Source organism: Loxodonta africana, chromosome 19 (assembly GCF_030014295.1).
Source record: "Loxodonta africana isolate mLoxAfr1 chromosome 19, mLoxAfr1.hap2, whole genome shotgun sequence".
NCBI lineage: Eukaryota > Metazoa > Chordata > Mammalia > Proboscidea > Elephantidae > Loxodonta > Loxodonta africana.
The window spans coordinates 51738108-51763604 of record NC_087360.1 but is presented as its reverse complement, the minus strand read 5'-3'; the positions used below and the strand labels follow the sequence as shown (position 1 = coordinate 51763604).

Below are 25497 nucleotides of genomic sequence, written 5' to 3'. Positions count from 1 at the left end.
TACTGTGTGCTGCCCTGGGGCTGTGCCTGCTGGCTGCCAGGGTGATGGCAAGAGACATCTGGAACAAATATGTGGCTCTCTGTGGAAATGAGTGAAGGGGACTAGAGTGTTGGTGGGAGAGGCCCCGGCTTCCTGTGGGGAGCCATGCAGAAATCTCATTCTGTGCCTCTCCACAGTTCAGTGACTCTTTGGCATACAATGATGGGGTGAGGCTCTTCAACACCAAACATGCGGTTTAGTTTCTTTCTTAAATATGTATTCAAACCAATATGTTCTGTCTTATACAGGGGTGAGTCACAGGCAGAAGTACAAAGTAAGTAGCATCCTCAGTCATCTTTAACCTCTTCTCCAGCTCTAGGTAGATACAGAAGATGGCGAGGGAGACAGCCTCAAACAATAAAGCATTTATTTTATGTTGACCAGGCCAGAAAGCATGTTATTATCCTGAATACCTTGAGGGGCAACTTCCAGCTATATGCATTAATAGGTGGGAAGCCATAGTTCACACAATACGAGATTTTTTATATTTGGCCCTGGAGTTAGTTTGATTTCTTTTGCCAGTGGATTTCTCCTCCTCATCACATGTTGCTTAAGCTGATATCAAAGTGGATTTGCATTCTCAGAGCACAAGCCGGATGTGCGATGGAGGGGGTTAGGTGGAAGGCACACCAGTTCCAGCTTTAAAAATTGTTCAGCGGTAATCCACAAGATGGATAAACCAGACTGAGCTATTATGATTACCAGCAGTCAAGGTCATCACCATAAAACCAGCCTTGAATATGGAAACTTTCTTTTGAGGAGGACTCACATTACAGATTTAATCTCTTGTAACCTCCCTATTTTGAAGCCCTGGTGGCGCAGTGGTTAAGAGCTCAGCTGCTAACCAAAAGTTGGCAGTTCCAATCCACCAGCCACTCCTTGGGAACCCTGTGGAGCAGTTCTACTCTGTCCTATAGGGTCACTATCAGTCGAAATCGATTGGATGGCAACTGGTTTGTTTTTTTTCGCGGGGGTTAACCTCCCTATTTTAGCCTCTGGATGGCACAAATTGTTAAGCCCTTGGCTGCTAACTGAAAGTTTGGCAGTTTGAGTCTGCCCAGAGGCACCTTGGAAGAAAGTCCTGGCAATCTACATCTAAAAGATCACAGCCATTGAAAACCCCATGAAGCACAGTTCTACTCCGACACATATGGGGTTCCCTTGAGTCTGAATCGACTCCATGGCAACTAGTTTTGGTTTCTAACCTCCTTATTTTACAGAGGGATAAACTGAGACAGAGAGCCCAAAGAAGACTTAGGCGTCTCTGTGGATAATGTCTTCATGGCGTTTCCTGGGAAGATCAGAAAATACTAGTGAACTCCAGGTGACAGTAGGATGGGGGTGGGCTGGAGGTGGGGACCAATGAAGAAGGGGGAGGGAGAGAAGGCATAGATGGGAGACACAGGTGGGAAATGGTGCTGGGATCTGTCCCACCGGGAAACTCATTAAGGGCAATGGCAGCTGGAGTCACAGCCTGTGGCTACAGGGGTGATGGAGGGAGGAAGGCCCTCAAATACCAGAAAAACTCCCAAGCCGGAAGAGGGCTTGTGAGAAAACGCTGTTCTCCACCAGTGGGCAAGTGGTGGAGGCCTGGTTTTAACGGAAAGACAAGGAAAAAAACTCGAGTTCCAGGGTGGGCTAGCATGCCTCTCAGCTTTGGTGGAAAGGGGAAAATACCCTGGCAGTCCCTTGAGACTCTGCACCTTGAACCCAGCGGCGAGCAAAGACCCTTTCCCGGGCATGCTCCCGGGAGGGGGAGGGGAGGGAAGGAGCCGCTGCCGCGGGGCGGGGCCGAGGGGTGGGCCGCGGGGGCGACCAATCCCCGTCTTTCCCCGCCCTTTCCCCGCCCCCGACCCCTTTCCACCAACGGAGCGCCGCGGTGGGCGGTGCCTGTCACGGCCGTTGCCCTGGGTGCGATTTTTTTACCCCTTTTTTCTTCCTCTCATTTTTTTTTCTTTTTTTTTTGTGAATGAAAAAAGGAGGTCGCGAGCGGTCCCCGGGACTGCAGCGCTGGGCGTCTTCTCGGCACCGCATTCGGAGAGGACCTGGGCGCGTAGCAGAAGCAGCCTCGCCCCTCTCCTTGCACCTCTGCGCGCTGCCTCTGCCCTGCGCCGCCGGAACCGCGGCCACGGCGGCGGCGGCGCGGCCCAGCGCCCGAGCTCGGACAGGCCGGCCGGCTCGCAGCCCCTGGCTCCAGCGTCTGGGTCTGGCCCGCCAGCGCGGGCCCCGCGCCTCCATGACACTGGGCGCCCGGTGCCCGGGGAGATGCTGATACGGAAGAGGCAATGGCTGCAGTGCAGAGCGCCCGGCTGCTCCCGGTCCGCCGTCCGGCCTGGGCTGCTCTGTCAGAGTTTCTGATCTAACGGCGAAGCCGGGGCCGTGGGCTGTAGCAGCGGCGCGGCGTTAGCGCCAGGGCACAGGCGGCGGAGGCGGCAGCATCGTCCGAACTTGCGCGCACGGAGTGACCCCAGGCATTTCACTAAAATGAGCGTGCTTAGCAGGAAGAGATGTGTTCCTTACACTAGAAATTGCCCGGTCACAGGTAGTGGTGTAAGTAAATGATTAATTTCTATTATGGCCGGGCTGCAAGCAGTTTCCTGCCGCCTCCCCCGCCCCGTTTGCGCCCCTCCGCACTTCCACTCGCACCCAGCTGCACCCAGGACTATGGTTTCATCCATTGCTGGGTTCCGAGGGGGACTAACCTTTTCTGGAGTTTTCTAGGGAAAGGAAGATGACTTGATCGTCGTGGTGTGTCGTGCCCCTCCCCCTTCCCTATTTTTTATTTATTTTTATTTTGTGTGTGTGGGAGCAGCATGGTGGCGGGGGGGGGAGGGTCCAGAGCGATGGAAGTGTTTCCGTTAAAAATCAATGGAATGTGGGTGTTTTGTTCACGGTTCTAGAGCTGTTTCTTTCAACTCAACTTCACTGGAGTCTCTGCAACTGAGTTCTGGCAAACTACTGGGAAAATTCCGAGCGTTGTTTGTTGATGTTTCGACAATTTAGCTTTGAGACGGCTTAAGCTGTGCTAGGCTTGCATTTTTGTTATATGACCATTCATGATCCCTGTGGGCCTTGCTTTCCATTGGATCTGCTGCCGCCAGATTCGTCTCTTCGCTTCCTGGTATTACACTGTCAGCAACTCCAGTGGGAGCCTCCTTTAATTCCGAGTTCACCCTTTCTTTGCTCTTCTCTTGATTCTCTCTTCCTATCCATCCTTCTTGATTTTTTTTACCTTCATTTTCAGGATTTTCCTCCCTTTCGCATTTTATAAGATGCAGGATGTGGAATATTGGTTGCTAGGAGACAAACCAGGCTCCCAGGGAGATTCTGTAGTTTCCTTGACAACCAGACTAGGGCAGCCTCAGATGAACAAGCCTCCGATCAGCTGTGGGAGGGAAAGGGGGACTTTCCTGGGCTCGGCTAAGAGTGTGTGTAGCGAGGTGAGAGTGGAAATGGGAACCAGTGAGGGTTGTAGCTGATCTGAACACACGTTGGGTTTTGGCTTAGACTGTGTACAAAGAGCTGGGAGAGCAGTGGACACGAGGTGTTTTTGGAGGGGAGACAGGGACCGGGGGGCAATGGGAGGATATCCATCACTCTAGGGTCATTGAGGGCGGAGGAATGAATTGGGAGTGTGATACCCAGGGCAGAATGGCAAGGAAGCCATAGTTTGTGGAGGTTAGTCAGGAGGCTTGGACTGAATGGGGATGAGGCAATAGTGAGGAAAAGTCTAGAGTCATGGAAGGAGAGAGTGCCAGACGGAAAGGGGAAGCTGAGAAGCTCACTGAGTGGGTTGTCTCATCATACATCAGCAAAGATAAAGTAGCAATATTCTAGAGCAAAAATTATACTGTTGGCACGCAATCTCCAGGACAAGGTCCTCGTTTAAGACAGGCCTAATTAGACTAAAAGAGTTCTGCAGGCTTAATTGGTCCAGTCTGTGTCTTAAAAAAGATATAATTACACATATAGATGTGTAATCTAGTATTATATAATACCAACATTACATAAGAAGACAAACACCTCCTTTCAGCCCAGGCTCTCATGGCATGAATCAACCAAGAGCCAGGAGACTTTATTCTAAAGCCTCTTTCCCATTTTCTGGAGGGGGAGACTGATGTCCAGAAAAGTGATTTGCCCTTTCCTAGATAAGACAATGAAGTTTGCCAGCCAGGCATTTGGGACACAGGTGGAATGGGTGAAAATAATGAAAGTAGGGAGGAAGTTAGAAGAATAAGCAGAGTAAGGGTGAGGGCAGCTGGGGAATGGATGGGGAGGGGTATCAGCCTGGGCAGCAATCCAGCAAGGCTAGTGTTTAAACTCACGGTGCAGGATTTTCCATTCTACTTGTTGGTTGGCTGTCCCTTACTTAACCTTAGCAGTGCATCAAGTGTGCATGAGTGTTTTAATCATGAAGTGGCTGAACTTGGACCACAGACTGCTCTGCTGGTGTCCTGGCGTCATTCTTGATATCAAGGCATACCTGGATTTAAGAACCAATGCCTTCCTCTTTGTCTCATTTCCCCCTTCCGCTTACAGACCTACATGGCACTAGAATGTAAATTTGAAAAGGTGCTACTGGCTAAAAAAAATCAAACCCGTTGCCATTGAGTTGATTCCGACCCATAGCGACCCTGTAGGACAAAGTAGAACTGCCCCATAGGGTTTCCAAGTAGTGGCTGGTGGATTCAAACTGCCAACCGTTTGGTTAGCAGCCATATCACTTAACCACAGTGCCACCAGGGCTAGTGGGTCTTTAATCTTTACCCTACAGCTGTACATATTTGTATTTGGGATTCCTTTTTATTTTTCACTCAATGAAATAGAAACCACAACCCAGATGATTCTTCCCACTGGCCACAATCCCTTAGCTTCTTGACTTTAGACCATGAACTGTCAAAGTGGGTTCCCAGTCCTCAGATTAGGACAGAGACTAGAGGAGGCAAGATCGTGGTTAGAATAATGGTCAGCTGTTGGGGGAGGGTGAGGAGGGTTGGAGACGAGCAGAAATGATGCAGACAATTGCTCTGGAGACTGGGAAAGAACTGGGTGGAGACCCCTGGTTGTTTCGGGTCTGGATCCTGTGAAATTCCAAGAAGGAAGAGGAGGTTGTCTCATTGAAAAGTCCTTGCTGCACTTTTTGCTTAGATGGCTGAGATGCATCCACAAATCCCAGTTGCCTTTGTTACTTGGGTTCTGCATTTCTGCATGCTGGCATCCAGTTACAGCAACCGGCAGCCTGCGAGAGTAGAGCTTCTCTGCTGCTGCTGGTGGCCTGGCTCTGAGGCTGGATGGTTCAGCAGTGAGGGGGCCTGGGCAGCCTTCAGAAGTCCTCTGAGCTCAGTTTCCCTTGGCCTAGGAAGGATTACCACAGACTGCTCCATTACCGCAGACTACTTACCATGCAGGCAGGGAATGTGAGGCAGGGGCAGGTCGGTGACCAAGGAGGAAACCAAGCTTGGTTGAGGCCCTCACTAATAACCTCTCCCTGCAGGCCTCCCAGGAGGGTGGAGGCCAGCTGGGAGGCTGCCAGTAAAAACACCCTCCAGGCTGGTGACAGCTTTTTAAACATTGACATGACATTTTGACTAGAGAATGGCCTTCTGTTTGCTCATTTAAACCATCCCACTCTGTGGGTGGACAAGCCACTTGCTCTCTGCCTGACACAGAAGGAAACTGAGGCAAATGTTTACCCAAAAATTCAGGCCCAAGTTTCTTACCCTGTGCTTCCTCCAGCAACCCCGTTATCCATGTGGCCAATTTAGTGAGTATCCTTCCAGAAGTGCCAGGTGTCTGGGGGCTTATGGCCCAAGACACCCCCTTCCTGTGACTGTGAAGTGCAGAAGGGGTGTATCTCACTCTCCCAGGGGTGAATACAGGATGCCTGCAGGGCAGTCCTGGGTAGGGGATCATTGCAGGCATGTGGTTTACCCCTCAACCCACCTCAAAGCTGGGCCTGCAGCTGAGTGAGACGTGCAAGCAATGTGACAGACCCAGCGGGTAGGAGGGGAGGCTCATGGGCTGCTCAGGTGCAGCCAGAAGCCTTCCAACCCCAGAAATCTGGGAGAAAAACTCACATGTGCATAAATGGGCCTGGGGCCTGCAATTACAGGACAGACATAGACAGGAGCTGGGAACCCCTCCACTAGAGAGGTAGAGGGGACAGGGTAGGGGCCAGGAAAGCTGCCGCCTAGCTTTGACAAGTCCATTAAATTTCAAGTGGCCCAGCCCTCAGGCATGCTGGGAAGGGGTGGGAACCTGGCTCTGACTCTGCTTCTCTCAGCTGTTTGTTGTTCTGCCGCCACAGCCCTGCTGGGGGGAGGAGGAGGAGGAGAGCAGATGATAAGTGAGCTTCTCAGGCCAAGTCTTCTCTTTCTGAGAGAGTGGGGATAGGCTCCAGGTAGGCTCTGTCACAGGCCTCCCCTCATCCAGAAACCCACCAGAGGGGGAGCAATGGTCAAGCTGGTGGAACTGTTCCTCTTAGCCTGAATGGGCTCCTACCTCCCCAGGCCTCTGCACAGCTATTGTCCAGAAAGTTGCCAATGTCTTTCTCCTCTTCTCAGCTCAAAGGCTTAAAGAGGGAGCAGCCCTGGCTGAGGAGAGCTGCTTGGCCTGGCCCTGGGCTGCTGACATGCAAAGCTGTCCTGACCAGTTCCCTCCTTTCCCTCAGGTCCCAATTAATGGATTCTGACATGGATTATGAAAGGCCAAACGTAGAGACCATCAAGTGTGTTGTGGTCGGGGACAACGCCGTGGGCAAGACCAGGCTCATCTGTGCCCGGGCCTGCAATGCCACCCTTACCCAATACCAGCTGCTTGCCACCCACGTACCCACGGTTTGGGCCATCGACCAGTATCGGGTGTGCCAGGAGGTAAGGCTGCAAGGCCACTCGGTTGGGGGTCCATGCCATGTCCCAAGCCGTAACTTGGTGTCTCCAACCAGGAGCTGGACCAGTGGTGTCACTAGAGGGTTGCAGGAGGGGGGTGGTGCAGACCAGATGGGGTGACACAAAAATGACCCCAGGGCCTGCCTGCGCAGTGGTGGGCAGGTCAGCGGCACAGTGGGAAGGGGCCGTCAAGGCATTGGTGTCACTGGGGTTGGTGTCACCCATTGCCCAATGCAGTAATTCTTCACCACCTCATCCCCCAACTCACCTGCCAGTCACTAGGGTTGGTGTCACCCATGCAGTAATTTCACCACCCCCGACCCTCATCACCTGCCAGTCTGGTTGCTCGCTGCCTGGGCCATGGCCCCACCATTAGGTGGAGAGTAGGGTCTCCGCCTTGGCCAATGGGAGAGGGGAGAAGCTGTGGAGAGTTCAGGGCAGTGGGCCTGGGAGAGGCAGGGCACACAGTGTAGTGCTTACTCCCGAGCAGGGCGGGCCCCAGAGCAAGGCAGATGGGACCAGGCCACTCTGCCCACCGGTGGAGGGCTTTGCCAGGCTGGCTCTGCTCATGGGGCTGGAGTGTGACATAAGCTACTGCATTGGGTGATACCAACATTAGTGATGCCACTGAGCTGCACTGAGCCCTCTTAGGAGTAGGGTGGTGGCAGCTAAAGAGGAAGAAGCCCCTGGAGAGAGGTCTGATGCGTGCCTACCCCATGGGGAGCCATCTTTGACTATTTATTTGTGTTTTGCATGGCTGAACTGCTGCCTGGGACTAGAGCTTTGCCTGGGGCATAGCATCTTGAGCAATCGCAGCCCTAAGTAATGGGGAGCACCAGGTGGCTGGGGCTTTGGAGAGGTAGAGGTGGAAAGTAGCTGTTAGCAAACACCACAAGATCAGAGACTCATAAACATAAGATTTGCAGTAAAGTAGGGAACAAGAGAACCTTTCCACATGCAAAACAGTCTGCCGTGTTATGGTTTATTCTACTTGAAGGCTGCCCATGTTATTGATCCTACACAGATTTCACCCGAGTAAACAGTATTGTGCAGGGCACACAGTAGGATATACCAACCTTACTCTGCCGTCAACGCCCGATGCTGCCTGGGACCTTTGGGGCTGAGCTGGCACCCATCCTGAGCTGACATGCAATGAGCTCCAAGAGCCCTTGTGCTTGATTCCAACCCCCACCCTGGCAGGTGCTGGAACGCTCCCGAGATGTGGTAGATGATGTCAGCGTCTCCCTGCGCCTCTGGGACACCTTTGGAGACCACCACAAAGATCGGCGCTTTGCTTATGGGAGGTATGGACAGCCTCTGGCTGCTTGCAGGGAGCCAAGAGGGTGGGTTTCTCCTGCTTTCCCAAGGAACTGAAACATTTAAACTGGGAGGAAGGAGCCAAGAAAACAGCACTAGCAGAACCTCACAGGGGCGGTGAAAAGAATTTGGGATTTGGAGTCCAAAGTCTGGGTTTGAGTCCCATCTCTGTCGCTTACTAGCTATGTGACTGTGCAGTTAGGGGAACTGCTCTGGGTTGATTTTTCTCAGCTGTGGAATGATACTTGCTAACTCTACAAGATAGCTGCAAGGTCAAATGAGAGTCTCTGAAAGCTCTAAAATGCTGTATAAATAGAGGTATGATTCTAGGATTTGTGTAAGGTCATGTGAGTAGACCCATATGCTGGGGGTAGGTATGCACACACTCCCTTGTTCTAGTGGGCAGTAACCTACGCCTAACTTCCCCTGCCCATAACATCCCTTTCCTACCCCCAGATCCGATGTGGTGGTTCTTTGTTTCTCCATTGCCAACCCCAATTCCCTGCACCATGTCAAGACCATGTGGTACCCAGAAATCAAGCACTTCTGCCCCCGAGCACCTGTCATCTTGGTGGGCTGCCAGCTGGACCTGCGCTACGCTGACCTGGAAGCTGTCAATAGGGCCAGGCGACCCTTGGCTAGGTAAGGGGTGCTGGTGCCTAGGGAGGGAAAAGGAGGAAAATGGAGGGATCAACAGATCACCATGACTCCCTGCTCAGCCCTGAGGGAATCCCACTGAGCCTTACGTCCCCACCCCCCATCTTTGGAGCTAGCTCACAAAGGGAGCCAACAAGACAAGGATGCTCATTGATTCGTTCACTCACAGATATATCGACTGCACACCTACCGCGTAGGCAATACTGTGCTAGACGCTACGAGGAAAGAAAGAGAGAGGAAGATGGTCTTTGTATAAAAAGGTCTTATAATCTTGCTACGTGATAAACTAAATACATTAAACACCAATGTGAAACATTGTGTGCTGATTGCCAAGAAGATAGTTAGGGCGGTCATTGCTTTGAGCTGGGGAGATCACCTTGGCCTGGCATAGATAAGGAAGACTTACTGGAAGAAGGGTTTGGAGGTGGGCCTTGAAGGACTGGTAGGATTTGTCTAGATAGAAGAGGCAGGGGCAAAGATTCAGTGGAAATGAGTAGGGCATGAGTAGGGGCTAAGGAAGCGAATCCTGAGCAGAATCCCTCAGCCTGGTGAGGAACAGGCAGGCTCTGGGGAACTGTCTCTTCTTGTTCCCAACCTTCCACCACCAACACAAGTTTTGTTTCCCTTCTTGAACCCATTAGGCCCATCAAGCCCAATGAGATCCTTCCTCCAGAGAAGGGTAGGGAGGTGGCCAAGGAGCTGGGCATCCCCTACTATGAAACCAGTGTGGTGGCCCAGTTTGGCATCAAGGATGTCTTTGACAACGCCATCCGGGCAGCACTTATCTCCCGCCGGCACCTGCAGTTCTGGAAGTCCCACCTCCGCAATGTGCAGCGGCCTCTACTGCAGGCCCCCTTCTTGCCCCCCAAGCCACCGCCCCCCATCATTGTGGTGCCCGACCCCCCCTCCAGCAGTGAGGAGTGCCCCGCCCATCTCCTGGAGGACCCGCTCTGTGCGGATGTCATCCTGGTGCTGCAGGAGCGGGTGCGCATCTTTGCCCACAAGATCTACCTCTCCACCTCTTCCTCTAAGTTCTATGACCTGTTCCTCATGGACCTGAGTGAGGGGGAGTTGGGGGACCTCTCTGGGCCAGGGGGCCCCCATCCAGAGGACCACCGGGGTCACCCTGATCAACACCACCACCACCATCACCACCACCACCACCACGGGCGGGACTTTCTGCTTCGGGCAGCCAGCTTTGATGTGTGTGAGACCGTGGATGAGGGTGGGGGCTCTGGGCCTACTGGACTCCGGCCCTCCACCAGTGATGGAATCCTGCGGGGCAATGGGACAGGGTACCTGCCGGGGAGGGGTCGAGTGCTCTCTTCTTGGAGCCGAGCCTTTGTGAGCATCCAGGAAGAGATGACAGAAGATCCTCTGACCTACAAATCCAGGCTGATGGTAGTGGTAAAAATGGACAATTCCATCCAGCCGGGGCCCTTCCGAGCTGTTCTCAAGTACCTGTATACAGGGGAGCTGGACGAGAATGAGCGGGATCTCATGCATATTGCCCACATCGCTGAGCTGCTTGAGGTCTTTGATTTGCGCATGATGGTGGCCAACATTCTCAACAATGAGGCCTTCATGAACCAGGAGATCACCAAGGCCTTCCATGTCCGCCGGACCAACCGGGTTAAGGAGTGCTTGGCAAAAGGCACCTTCTCAGGTATGGAACATGCTTAGGAACTGATGGCTAGAAGGCAGGGGAGTTCTCTCCAGGTAGCCTGCTGATGAATCTGGGTTGGTCTGATTGGCATTCCAAGTCAATTTCTGCTGCCCTGGAAAGATGGACTTCTGCTCCTTAAGCTCTGTCTTCCATAGCTCAGAGTTATGGGGAGGACAGCTTCAGAAGGAGGTTGGGGCTGTCTGGGTTGATTATCCCACAGTCTTTCAACATACCCTCATGTGATGCCTCTTCCCCTCCTGGATAGATGTGACCTTCATCCTGGATGATGGGGACATCAGTGCCCACAAGCCCTTGTTGATTTCCAGCTGTGACTGGATGGCTGCCATGTTTGGAGGGCCGTTTGTGGAGAGTTCCACTAGAGAGGTAAGGCTGAGGATGGGAAGGGGTAGGTAGGAGAGAGGTTTACACCCTCTGCATCTGAAGCATCCATCATTTAGTAGCACTTTCTTCAGCACTGACAATGTGCTAAACGTATCATGATAGGTCCAAGAGACTTTTATGAGATGGTTTCTATGTCTAAGGATTTTACAGTGTACCAGGAAACGGAATTATAACAACCTTTTTTTTGGGGGGGGGTGGGGGGGGACAAGTACATAGTTCTTTTATTAAAAGAAAGAACAGTACTTCATTCCTTTTTTGATTTGTTTTGAGAGTTAATGTTTTTATGTTGTAGTGTTTGCTGATGCTTATGCTGTTGGCATTTTGTTATAATATTTAAGATTTTTTCATTAATGTCATTAAGACTTATTAAAACTTGGTTTCATGTGCTGCATCATTTTTTTTTTTTTGTAGTTGTTGAGAATATACATAGTAACATCTTAACTTCATAGTTTAGAAAGCCCTTCCAATACATCATATCATTTAATCCACATACTACTTTTACACATATCTTGGCTTTCCCACTTTATACATAAGGAAAGTGAGTTGCCCAAAGTTGTGTAGGTAGAAAGTAGAGAGGCTAGGACTTGAACTCAGGACTTCTGACTTCTTGGCTCTTCTCATTACACTTTGCTGCCTCCAAGACAAGCATAGGCACATGAAACAACTTAAAAATATCAGTATGTCCCAAGCTGAATCCGCTGCCTATCCCTCTAATCAGCGCCCCTCCAACTCACCGGATCTCTCATTGACAGCACCCACTGTTGTCTCGGGCACTTAGATTGGAAACCTGAGAATTGAACAAGTCGTAGCACTCAAAAGGGGCCTATCAATGTGTCTTTAGAAATTTTTCTGTTAAGTCTATCCTCTGCTTTCCATTCTCCCAGCCAAGCAGAGTAGCCCAGGCCTAGCCCTCTCTGAACGCCTATAACTTTAGTTGTCCATCACTCAGGCTTATAGTTAACAAGGTACTGTACTACATATAGAAACCCTGGTGGTGTAGTGGTTAAGAGCTATGGCTGCTACACAAAAAGTCGGTAGTTCGAATCCACCAGGCGCTCCTTGGAAACTCTATGGGGCAGTTCTACTCTGTCCTATAGTGTTGCTATGAGTTCAAATTGATGCAGCAGGTTTGGTTTTTTGGTATACTAAAAAAACAAACAAAAAAAAAGCCAAACCCAGTGCCTTCGAGTCGATTCTGACTCATAGCGACCCTATAGGACATAGTAGAACTGCCCCATAGAATTTTCAAGGAGCGCCTGGTGGATTTGAACTGCTGACCCTTTGGTTAGCAGCCATAGCACTTAACCACTACGCCATATATACAGCTGCTTAAATGCTCAGAGTGTCCACCTCCGGTTTTCCCAACAGGTGTGTAATTTATTTTGAGTTTGTAGACTAGGTCTTTTACTCCTGCCAAGTACTTACTTAGTGCTGGCCTCTTAGTGAGCGCTCACCAAATACTTGAATGCAAAACTGAGATAAGAACAATGCAGCATAGCACTGTGTGTCACAGAATATGAGTTTCCTAAGGTTTCCGGGAAGGAGGTATTTGTGGGAGGCCAAGTGGAGGGGTTGGATTTGGCTCCTGATCCTTTAAGCACGAGTAGGATTTGGATATGCAAAGTGTGCGACTAAGAACTCTTGGAAGCCCCAGGGGTGTGTCAGCCACAGGCACTTCTGAGAACCCTAGAAGCCAGCTTTAGAGCTCTAGCTGATTCCCAGTGCAGCCTGGAGAGACTTGGGTCTGATGAGAAAGCAGTTTTTGTTGCCGCGTTGCTTTAAAGAGATCCCAGAGGCCCAGAGCAAGACTGCTTCAAGCAGCGAAGAGATGCCAGCTGGAGTTCCACTGCTCCCTGCAGGGAGGGGAGGGGCTGGAGTGTAGGTTCAGGTGGCTGAAAAGGATGCCGCCAAGCATCCAGACTTCAGAACGGGTTCAAAAGGATGCCAGTGAGAATCCAGGTGCTTTTAGAAGACATTAGAATGGATAGACCTTGAAAACATTATGCTAAGTGAAATAAGTCAGTCACAAAAGCACAAAGATTGTATGATCCTACTTATTTGAAATATCTAGAATAGGCAAGTGTATAGAGACCAGAGATTATTAGTGGTTACCAGGGGCAGGCGGGAGGAAGGGAAAAGGAAGACACAGTGATTCAGGGACACTGTGATGGAAAAATTCAGGAACGGTTATGGTGACGGTTGAACAACATGATGAATGTAATTAAGGTCATTGAATTGCACATGTGAAGATAGTAGAAAGGGCAAATGTTTTGTAACCTATATATTTACTACAATGATAATAATAATAAAAAATAATAGAGCCCTGTTCGTTGTTGCCATCGGCAAACTGGGCCTCAGGCAAGGTCGTTGCTCTGGGAGACAGGGCTTTCGGGGTCTTCTGAGTCAGTATAGGAGCAGCACAGGGTAGGCTGCCTGTCTGGGAGAGACCAGGTTTAGAGGCCAGGGCCTCTTTAATTTTTCAGAACTATGTAACCCTGCCCTACAGCTGGAGCTCATTGTGGCCTGGTCTACTCTTTCCCATCCCCAGGTGGTGCTTCCTTACACAAGCAAGAGCTGCATGAGGGCAGTGCTAGAGTACCTCTACACCGGCATGTTCACCTCCAGTCCTGACCTGGATGACATGAAGCTCATCATTCTTGCAAACCGCCTCTGCTTGCCACACTTGGTTGCCCTCACAGGTAACTAACAGAGGACTCAGGGACCTGCCTGGGGGTGAGGTCAGGGAAAGCCCAGGGGTGATTATATGTTCTTCTTTCACCTCACTCCTCCTAGGGGACAGACTGGTAACACCAAGGCAATAAATTTACATAAAATAAAATATGCTGATGTATATTAAATTTTGAGTGAGGACGCAGGTGTAAAGGAGTGTATGTGTGAAACATGTTTTATGGGGTCACTGCATAGGTCACTGTCTTCAAAGGTTATTTCAGCCTAATGAAGTGGTCTCCGTTACATGATACTTCCTTGTGTTCTTATCAGCTTGGCTTCACCTGAGCAAAGCTACACAAGCCAGAAAGAATAGGAGACAATTTCACGTTTCTATCTGTTGATGATGGTTGTCTTAGTCATCTAGTGCTGCTATAACAGAAATACCACGAGTGGATGCTCTAACAAACAGAGGTTTATTCTCTCACAGTGTAGTAGGCTAGCAGTCCAAATTCAGGGCGATGGCTCCAGCGGAAGGCTTTCTCTGTCAGCTGTGGAGGAAGGTCCTTGTCATCAATCTTCCTGTGGTCTAGGACCTTCTCTGTGCAGGAACCTCATGTCCAAAGGGCTTGCTATTCTCTTGACTCTTGTTTTTTGCTGGTCTGAGGTCCCCCTCTCCTTCCCTTTTATCTCTTGTAAGATAAAAGGAGATGCAAGCCATATTCCAGGGAAACGCCCTTTACATTGGATCAGGGATGTGACCTGAGTGAGGGTATTACATCCCACCCTAATCCTCTTTAACATAACCTAATCTTGTCTCATTAACCATAGGCAGAGATTAGGATTTACAACACATAGGAAAATTACATCAATCACAAAATGGAGGACAATCACACAATACTGGGAATCATAGCCTAGCCAAATGGACACATATTTTTGGGGGACACAATTCAATCCATAACATTGATGATGATGATGATGATGATGTTTTTCCTCCTCCTTCCTTCTTCTACTCTTCCTTCTTTTTCTCCTTCTCTTCCTTCTTATCTTTTTCTTCTCCTCTACCTTCTCCTTCTCCTCTTTGTCTTCATCCTCGTTCTTCTTCCCCAAGTTGAAAACAAACACTGACTCATCACTTCTAATTCTTTGAAAGGGTTGTGAGAACTGGACCTGAGTGTTTGTTGTTGTTAGGTGCCATTGAATCAGTTCAAACTAATAGAGACCCTATGTACAACAGGATAAAACACGGCCCAGTCCTGCACTACTCTCACAGTCGTCGTATGTTTGAGCCCTTTGCAGCCACTGTGTCAGTCCATCTCGTTGAGGGTCTTCCTCTTTTTTCACTAACCCTCTACTTTACCAAGGATGATGTCCTTCTCCAGGGACTGACCCCACCAAATAACATGTCCAAACTTGGCGAGACAAAATCTCGCCATCCATATTTATAAGGAGCATTCTGGCTGTACTTCCTCCAAGACAGATTCGTTTATTCTTCTGGCAGTCCATGGTATATTCAATATTCTTCGTTAACACCATAATTCAAAGGCATCAATTCTTCACTCTTCCTTATTTGTTGTCCAGCTTCTGCATGTGTATTAGACAATTGAAAATACCATGGCCTTGGGTCAGGCGTACCTTAGTCCTCAAAGTGACATCTTTGTTTTTTAACACTTGAGGTTTTTTTGCAGCAGATTTGCCCATTGCGATGTGTCATTTGATTTCTTGACTGCTGCTTCCATGGGCGTTGATTGTGGATCGAAGTAAAATGAAATCCTTGACATCTTCAATCTTTTTCCATTTATCATGATTTTGCTTATTGGTCCAGTTGTGAAGATTTTTGTTTTCTTTATGTTGAGGCGTAATCCATACTGAAAGCTGCAGTCCTTGATCTTCATCAGTAAGTGCTTCAAGTCCTCTTCACTTTCAGCAAGCAGGGTTGTGTCATCTGCATATTGCAGGTTGTTATTGAGTCTTCCTCCAATCCTGATGCCACGTTCTTCTTCCTATAGTCCAGCGTCTCTGATTATTTGCTCAGCATACAGATTGAATAAGTATGGTGAACGGATACAACCCTGACACATGCCTTTCCTGACTTTAAACCACACAGTATCCCCTTGTTCTGTTCCAACAACTGCCTCTTGAACTATGTACAGGTTCTTCATAAGTACAATTAAGTGTTCCGGAATTCCCATTCTTTGCAATGTTATCCATAATTTGTTATGATCCACACAGTCAAATGCCTTTGCATAGTCAATAAAATACAGGTAAACATCTTTCTGGTATTCACTGCTTTTAGCCAAGATCCAGCTGCCATCAGCAATGGTATCACTCATTCCGCATCCCTTTCTGAATCTGGCTTGAGTTTCTGGCAGTTCCCTGACAATGTACTGCTGTAACCCTTTTTGAATTGTCTTCAGCAAAATTTTACTTGTGTTTAATACTAATGATGTTGTTCGATAATTTTTGCATTCTGTTGCATCACCTTTCTTTGGAATGGGCACAAATATGGATCTCTTCTAGTAGGTTGACCAGGTAACTGCCTTCCAAATTTCTTAGCATAGATGAGTGAGCGCTTCCAGCGTTCCATCCATTTGTTGAAACATCTCAAATGGTATTTGTCATAAATACCTGAAGCCTTGTTTTTCACCAATGCCTTGAGCGCAGCTTAGACATCTTCCTTCAGTACTATCAGATCTATCCTATGCCACCTCCTGAACTGGCTGAATGTCGACCATTTCTTTTTGTTACAATGACTCTGTGTATTCCTTCCATCTTCTTTCGATGTTTCCTGTGTCATTCAATATTTTGCCCATAGAATCCTTCAGTATTGCAACTTTTGAGGCTTGAATTTTTTCTTCAGTTCTTTCAGCTTCAGAAATGCTGAGAGTGTTCTTTACTTTTGGTTTTCTAACTCCCGGCCTTTGCACATTTCATTATAATACTTCACTTTGTCTTCTTGAGCTAACCTTTGAAATCTTCCATTCATCTCTTTTACTTCATCATTTCTTCCATTGGCTTTAACTACTCGAAGTTCAAGAGCAGGTTTCAGAGTCTCTTCTGACGTCCATTTTGGTCTTCTCTTTCTTTCCAGTCTTTTTAATGACCTTTTGCCTTCTTCACTTATAATATCTTGGATGCCATTCCACAACTCGTCTGGTATTCAGTTATGATTGTCAGTGCATCAAAAAATTTTTTTGAGGTGGTCTCTAAATTCAGGTGGATTATATTCAAGGTCGTGTTTTGGCTCTTGTGGACTTGTTCTAATTTTCTTCAGTTTCAACTTGAACTTGCATGTGAGTAATTGATGGTTTGTTCTGCAGTCAACCACTGGCATTGTTCTGATTGATGATACTGAGCCTCCTCATCCTCTCTTTCCTCAGATGTAGTCAATTTGATTTCTTTATATTCCATTTGGCAAGGTCTATGTGTAAGGTTGCCGCTTATGTTGTTGAAAAAAGTATTTCCAATGAATAGGTATTGGTCTTGCAAAATTCTATCACGCGACCTCTGGTGTCATTTCTATCACGAAGGCTGTATTTTCCAACTACCGATCCTTCTTTGTTTCTAACCTTTGCATTCCAATCACCAGTAATTTTCAATGTATCTTGATTGTATGTTTGATCAATTTCAGATTGCAGAAGTTGGTAAAAATCTTCATTTTTTTTCATCTTTGGCATTAGTCATTGGTACATGTATTTGAATAGTAATCATATTAACTGGTCTGCCTTGTAGGCATATGGGTATCATCCTATCACTGACAGCGTTGTACTTCAGGATGGATCTTGAAACGTTCTTTTTGACAATGAATGTGATGCAGTTCCCCTTCAATTTGTCCTTCGCGGCATAGTAGATCAATTCAAGATGGCCAGCACTAGTCCAGTCAGCTCATTAATGCCTAGGATATCGAGGTTTATGCATTCCATTTCATTTTTGATGACTTCCAATTTTCTTACTTCATACATTCCATGTTCCAATTATTAATGGGTGTTTGCAGCTGTTTTTTCTCATTTTGAGTCATGTCACATCAGCAAATGACTGTCCCGAAAGCTTTACTCCATCCACATCGTTAAGGTTGACTCTACTGTGAAGAGGTAGTTCTTCCCCAGTTGTATTTTGAGTACCTTTCAACCTGAGGAGCTCATCTTTCAGAACTATATCAGTGTTCCACTGCTATTCATAAGGTTTTCACTGGCTAGTTTTTTTAAGAAGTAGGTCACCAGGTCCTCCTTTCCAGTGTGTCTTAGTCTGGAAGCTCTGCTGAAACCTGTCCGCCATGGGTGACCCTATTTGAAATACCGGTGGCATAGCTTCCAGCATCACAGCAACATGTAAGCCACCACAGTATGACAAATTGACAGATGAGTGGGGAGCATTTAGAATGGACCATTCCCAGAGAACTGCTGGAGTGGAACAAGCACTGAGGCAATAGGGAGAGCAAGCAGGCAGACGGTTAGCATCAAGGGTCTCCCAGTCCCCAAAACAAACAAACGAAAAAAAAAACCCAGTGCCATCGAGTTGATTCTGACTCACAGCGACCCTATAGGACAGAGTAGAACTGCTCCATAGAGTTTCCAAGGAGCGCCTGGCGGATTTGAACTGCTGACCTCTTGGTTAGCAGCCGTAGCACTTAACCACTACGCCACCAGGGTTTCCATCAAGGGTCTAGGGAAGAGAAGTTATGCTCTCCTAGTGAAGGGAGTTTGGGACCAGATATCTGAGCAGATAGCTTCTGTTGGTGTTAGAGTTTGGTGTTTGGATTGGTGTTGGTGTTGGCATTGCTGCCAATCCTGGTGTTGATCCTGGAGTTAATACTGTTTGGAAGGTCGGGGGGCAAAGAGTAGGGACTCCACTGGGTAAGACCCAAGTGTCAGAATTGCTGGGGGGTAGGCAGACTATCAAGTCTGAAGCTCAGATATGGGGGAAAAATCAGCAATCCCACGATGGCAAATGAGTCATAAGTTGGGACCTAGTCATAGGAAAGGTCCCTCGGTGATGCAGCTTGCGCTCAACTACTAACCTAAATGTTGGTGGTTTGAACCCCGTTAATTGTGCCGTGGGAGAAAGGCCTGGTGGTCTGCATCCACCAAGAGTACAGCATGAAAACCCTATGGAGCAGCTCTACTCTGTAACACATGGGTTTGCCACGGGTCGGAATCAACTTGACGGCAGCTGGGTTGGTGTGGATTTTTTGGTCATAGGAGAAGGCAAAAATTCTTTATCAGTACTGGAATATGAAGAGCTGAGCTTGCAGAGGCAGTCCAGGGGTCCCAAGTGGGGGCACAGGGGACTTTAGGATAGGAAGCAAGAGAGAGGCTAAGCAAGAGATCACACTATCTGATAGGAAAAGATGTACCATTATTTCATTGTGTACATTTCCTGCCCCAGATCCGGAATCAGCCATTTTCCAAGAAGCTCTGGTTTCTTATAGTTGGAAAGGAAGTAGTGTTTGAAGACTGTAATCTGAACTCTAGGGATGCTCGTTGCTACTGGGTTGGTTATTGTTTCTGGGCCTTTTCTGTGAACAGACATGGGGAATCATTTTAAAGATAAAATCTTTTTAAAAATAAAATACCTCCTGAGTTTATCCTGATCTTTCCGATTAAAATTCAAGACTAAAGACGTTTACTGAACTTCTTCAATGTAAACATTTTAAAGTGAAATGCAAGGTGAGCATACAACTTGTTACAAAATTTAAATTAATATAAACAGCTAGGTTTAATCCACAGATCCATAGGTCTAATCCAGCCTTTTTTCTGTTTGCAACAAACCTGAGGCTTAATACCTTTTCTCATCAGTATCAGTGGCTGATTCTACTGGGGACTTTCACTCCAGGTATATCAGAAATATTTGGTGAAATGTATGTAGTTTAAATAATCCTATTTGATGATTCTAATATCTTCCTCCACCCCCCAACACCTCCACTCCACTGGGAAAGTTTTGCTCTAATTCCTGTTTCCCCACTGGTGGAACAGACTTAAATCACCCGTAGCCTTTTCTGGCCTGTTGGGACTTGTCCCTGGCCCTGATCTCTCTTTGCTCTGCAATGAGCCCCTGCTGGGGGATATAAGTGAGTGCATGGCCATTCACGTGGTTATTCCACTGATTCCTCGCTGTGTGTGTCACAGAGCAGTACACAGTGACCGGGCTTATGGAAGCAACCCAGATGATGGTGGACATCGATGGGGACGTCCTTGTGTTCTTGGAACTGGCTCAGGTATAATGGCAGGGGAAGGAAGCTCCAGCATTCTCAACTCTAGCTCTCCTGCCCATTGGCAGTGAAAGGGGAGGGCTGGGAGGTAGTGGGTAGTAAGTAAACCCATTGTCAGTCTTGGTTCCCTGCAGGACCCTGATTGGGTGGAGCCCTCTCAACTCTCGAGTTAGGGAACAGCTAGAGAACTCCCTGATGTTCCAAGAGGAGAATCTGGCCTTGGGAGGAAGGGACTGAGACTTTAGGCAACCAGAGGGCAGGCAGGGAACATTCAGTCTCATGGTTAGGCATGGTTGCTGTCTACTTGGGGTCATCTTAGGAACACTGAGGTCTCTTCATCTAAAATTAATGGCCCCACCCACTTATTGCCAAGCAAATAAGCAAGCAAGTAAAAACTACCATACAGGCCCTCACGGTGCCAGAAATTCTACCATTAAAAATTAGTTTATAAACTTAAGGCATGGCTAATTCAAGGCTTGCAGACACATCTGAGAAAGTTAGCTCCCCAAGCCTAGTTATCAACACCTTAGTGCGGACTGCTTTGGACCGTTGGTGGGGAGGGAGGTGGAGGTTGAAGTCCCCTGGGGCAAGATCTGAGGAATAGATGCAGTAGGAAGCCACCACGCAGGGCATCTATCTGTCCATGGAGATCTGTAGTGTGACAGAATTAGGGGCAGGACTGAGGCAAGGTGATGGTGGTGGTGCCAAGAACTTAAAGCAAGCATTGTCTTCCTCACAATTTTGTGGTGGTTGCTTCTGGAGGTGGTCATTTTATGACTGCAGGGGCTTTTGTCCATCCTGCATCAAAGCCTCAGCTCCAAAGGCAACTGCAGATGTCTGCACAGACAGCCTGTCTCCTGGGGGGCAGGGGTGCTCAGTACAAATGATCTTTTGTTCCATCCCTAGTTCCACTGTGCATACCAGTTGGCTGACTGGTGCCTCCACCACATTTGTACCAACTACAACAACGTGTGCCGCAAGTTCCCCCGAGACATGAAGGCCATGTCTTCAGGTGAGCACCCGGGGCCAGCCCTAACAGGACCTGCTGCTCTCCTATGCTGATGGGGGCCTTGACTTGGGTCCACAGCCCTGACTTACCCAGGGGGCCAGGAAGCTGCCAGTGCTCCTTGGGCTTAATTTGGCCTTGAGGTTGGGAGCAGCTTGCAAAGGTGAAGCCAGTCAAGTGAGTGGGGGCCCAGGCAAAGCACTGGCCTGGAGGGCAGGGGACCTGAATTGTAGGCAGGCTCTGCCACTAACCTGCTAAGGAACCTTGAGCAACTTGCCCTACTTCTCTGGCTCCTGTTTCTCAGAGGTACAAAGAGGGCGTTGAACTAGAGTTGGTATTTTTTTAAAACTTTTTTGACCAGGGTTTTAAATAAGAAATACATTTTACTTTGCAGCTCTGTACACCAATAGGAAAATATGTAAGTTTTTAAATGCTGATCGTGACCCACTAAATGGATTTCACAACTTAGGAATGTGTACAGCTAAGCTTGGAAAACTCAGGCCTGGACATCCCCTGAGGTCCCCTGCAGCTCTCTCTCTGCTTATTGCTTTTCCTGGTCCCAGAGCCCAACAGCAACTGCACAGCTCCAGGGAGTGGTGGCACTGACCTCCCTGAGGGGTCTGCCACCCAGTGTTCTTGGGGGTCTTCACTTTTGCTGCCTGGGCTCCTCCTCCACTCTGCTTTGAGCCTCCCCCCTGCTGCCAGGTCACAGCACATCCTACCAATTCTTTGCGGCCCTTCTCTCCTCCTTTTTACATTTGTTACAGCTCTTCCAGTGTTGTCTGTCTAAAGCACAACTCCAGTTGCGTCACTCCCCAGATTCCAAACCTTTGGCTCCCCATGCCTTCCAGAGTAAGTCCAAACCCCTCGGACTAGCCTCCCCTCCAGTCTGACCCCATGTCTGCAGCCTACCTGTTATTCCCCTTCAGAACCTCAGCTCTGGCCAGATCATTCTATGCTCATCCCCTAACCATTCCGAGCTATTTCCTGCTGACACGTTTGTTCTCCTCTTCTCCATTATTAATCGCCTCAGCCTGTTTTATTCACAGTATACATTAAGCCCCAATTCAGATCTTACCTGTGTCTTTAGAGAAAACAAACTGGAAGCGCCTTCCCCAGTGCTGACCGGCTGCACCGCTCACCAGGCATTTTACTTTCCTGAGCTCGCAGCTAGACTGGGAGCTCTGTGAAGGGGGGGCCGGGGCCCGGGTCTTATACTTCTTGGGCCACAGGATCAATACGGGTTAGTTGATGGATGGAAGGCCTGCTGGAGTTCCTAGTGGCAGCAGGGTGGGGGGTGGGTATCCCTTGGCCACACTCCATGTCCCAGTGCCCCTGTTCCTCCTTCTCTTGCCTTCCTTCTAACCAAGCCCCACTGCATTCTGCTCCAGAAAACCAGGAGTATTTTGAGAAGCACCGGTGGCCACCTGTCTGGTACCTGAAGGAGGAAGATCACTATCAGCGGGCACGGAAGGAGCGTGAGAAAGAGGACTATCTCCACCTGAAACGGCAGCCCAAACGGCGATGGCTATTCTGGAATGGCCCCTCCTCACCATCCTCTTCTGCAGCCTCCTCCTCCTCCCCATCTTCCTCCTCGGCTGTGGTCTGAGATGCTGCCACCTTCTTCTGACCCTGCTGCTGTTGTCCCCATCTGCCCTTGCCCCTGCTCTTCTGCATCTCCCCCTCCACCTTATAGGGACAAGGGGACCCACATAACCAGGACCCTAAGGGCGGAGCTGTTCTCACCAGCCAACATAGCTCAGCAAGAGAGGAGCCAGGCCCTGTGGATCAGGACAGGGACCACCTACAGAGGTCCTCAGTTTTAAGCAGGGTAGGAGACAACTGCTTGGAGGCAGGGAGCAGGGAAAGAGCTAAGAGCTCTGGCATTTAAGCTTTGGGTTTGAGAGCCCTAGAGTCAAAGGGAAAATCCTCCTAGCCACAAAGCTCCAGGGCTTGTATGTGGGTCTTGGTCTGTACAGTAGCCAAGGAGGCAGCTCCCCTCCCAGTGAAGTGAGCAGGGAGGCTCCTGCCTCTACTGGTCATGTTTTTCCACCAGTGGACTTGAGGGTTATAAATGTTTTGTGGGCATTTCCACATGGAACCTACTTAAGTCCTCACCTGAGAAGTCAGGGTAGAAATTAGCCTTCAGAGACAACTCAAGGCTTCTAGATCCTGGGGTACAGCTGCAAGAGACCACAGGTGGACAGGCTGACATCCTGCCAGCATCCCCCCAAGGGCTGATAAAGCATGGTAGAAAGTTGTTCAGAGCTCCAGGCCTAGAAGCAGTGCCTCTTGGTGCAATGAGAAACTCCTCCCTCATGCCCCCAGCCCCTACCCCTTAACTTCCCTCCAGTCACCTTCAAATTTGGCTAAGGGAAGCAAAGGGAACAACTGGGATATGGGGAGGAAAAAAGAAGGGAGGTGATGGGAATCCGTGCCCACCAATCCCATGCTCCACTGGAATCCTTCCCCTGCCTTTGGTTAGCACTGCTTTTTATGGGGTGGGGCAAAATTAGCAAAAAACAAAACAAAAAGAAACAAACGAAAAAATCACCACCAGTGAAAACACTCTGTCCTCTTCCCTACAAAGAACGAAAAACAGAAAAAGACCCTGTTATAGCTTACATTTTTATAAAGCCAAACAGAGGCACTCATGAGACAAAGGTTTGGGTTGTAGACTCCACTTCGGTGCCCTTCAGGAAACTATCACCAGTCCTGACGGAGGGTGCCCTGGCCTAGTTCGGCTGACTCTAAGGGGCAGTGCAGGCTCTTGGGCCCCAACATGCTGCTGATTGAGGACTTGAGGGGTGGTGGTGGCCTCTGGGCTTGAACATAGCATTAGACTGTAGCCTTTGCCCATCTTGAGAATGCAGGTGACCCTTTTCACCTTCAGAGGTAGACCCCATAGGATGTTTGTTGCATGAATGTTGGGGGTGGGTGGGTAGGATCAAAGTCAGGGAAAAGGAACAGAGTCCCCTGTGACGAATGATCATAGGACATAGAGCCTTAACTAGTGCTGGTTTGGGGTAAAAAGGTAGGAGCAAAAGGGAGAGAATAGAGCAGAAGCAAAAGTAAGATTAATTCAGAAAAGGGGAAAAATTAAACAGTAGCTTGCAGGGCCTATGGGGGCAAAAGTTGGGCCACAGTTGACCGTTCCCCCATTTTCTAATCTTGATCATACTTCATTCCCCCTTTTTTTAGACTTAAAAGACTGTCTTACTGATGAGAGGCAGAGCCAGGGCAGCAGTAAGGTCATGGGTTCAGGGTTCATCATCTCAACTGAGAAAACCACTTTAAGGAAAGGTACTGGCTTTCAGTCCCAGTGTCCTGGGATAGAGCAAAACCTGAAATATAGGCGACCACAGCAACGATTTTTGGTGAAAAGACCAACAGATTTGGGGTTAAATCTTCATCAAGATGAGCAGGAGGCGGCAGGTCAAGCAGATCTAATGTGGTTGAGAACCAGTGTTGTCTGAGCACCAGGCTCTTCCAAGGCTAAAACTGCCTTCCTGTTTAAGTCCCTCTTCTGGGTGACTGGCCTGGAAGGTCAGGCGTGTGCTGCCCTCTGCTGGCTGATCGGCCTACTTTCAGCTGAGGTCACAGTTGTTAACATCAAGAGAGAGGAAGAAGAGCCAATGAGTAAGGGCAGGAAGGGAGCCTAAAGGGAAGAGAGAAGCTATGCACCTTGCACCTTTATTCTGGGGATGGTGTCAGAGGAGCCTGCACACCTGGGCCAAGGTGCCTGTCAGGAACTGTGAGTGAGGGGTAGGGTCGGGTCCTGAAGAACAAGGGGAAGGGGGACTCCCAGGCTGCTTGCCGACTGAGCAATCTTAGTCCGTTAATGAGGATGGAGAAAAAGCCAATGGGGGAGAGAAGGTGAAGGTTAGCCAAGGGGCTGGAGGAAGCAGATGTGAGAGTGGCCACAGAACTAGCCCAATAACCAGGGCCAGCTAACCCCTCAGGGATCCACCGCCCTTTCCCCAACTGCTCTGTCAGAGCCAATCTATACTGCACTGGAGCCCAGCAGCCCCAGGTGCAACCCAGAGAAACAACCCTTGGAGGCTATGGAGGAGCCAGGCCAAAGCTGATGCCTCTTCTCCCCAGAAGGGATGGACAGACAGCAGAGGGAGGGGGAGGAGGTGCTGAATTCCAATCCCCCATGAACCTGCACTTTGAAATTAAGGGGAAGCAAAAGCATGAAACACCCATGGAGGGGAAGCCTAAAGGCATGAAGGGGAGAAGGGAAGCAGTGAGTTCCAGGGCAAGACTATATACCCCTGTACTCATGTCATTCAGAGCTGTTTCAGCAAGACTATATACCCCTGTACTCATGTCATTCGGAGTTGTTTTCAGCAAGAATATATATACCCCTGTACTCCTGTCATTCAGAGTTGTTTCAGAGGGAGAATGGGAAGATGGGGGAGAACAAAAACACACACCTCTTTTTATAAGGTTTCATATTTAATTTAGTCATGAATTCATAAATACATAAGTATTTTGTACCTAATGGTCTTCCTTGTATTGATTGACATTGTTGGCAAACTTCCAAAAGGGTATTTTCCACTGGGTAGCTGCATGAAAGGATATTCGACCATTAAAGAAAGATTAAGAGCCTATCATGTGGTAGGTGCTATTTGGACTTGGTATA

General features: G+C 48.8%; 1 protein-coding gene across 2 annotated transcripts; it reads left to right on the top strand.

Moving 5' to 3' along the window:
• The first annotated feature begins 2197 nt into the window (after positions 1 to 2197).
• RHOBTB2 (Rho related BTB domain containing 2) lies at positions 2198 to 25259 on the top strand. Of its 2 annotated transcripts, XM_010592377.3 has the most exons (10): positions 2200 to 2589; positions 6710 to 6911; positions 8127 to 8230; positions 8700 to 8885; positions 9542 to 10566; positions 10832 to 10950; positions 13517 to 13667; positions 19761 to 19849; positions 20750 to 20855; positions 22241 to 25259. In XM_010592377.3, the coding sequence occupies exons 2-10, from the start codon at positions 6720 to 6722 to the stop codon at positions 22456 to 22458; spliced, it is 2190 nt and encodes a 729-aa protein (XP_010590679.2). In that variant the 5' UTR covers positions 2200 to 2589; positions 6710 to 6719; the 3' UTR covers positions 22459 to 25259. The 2 variants fall into 2 exon arrangements, 1 of the variants encoding a protein (XP_010590679.2); XR_010318638.1 differs by lacking the exon at positions 19761 to 19849 and having other exon boundaries at positions 2198 to 2589; positions 22241 to 22351.
• Positions 25260 to 25497: the final 238 nt, after the last annotated feature.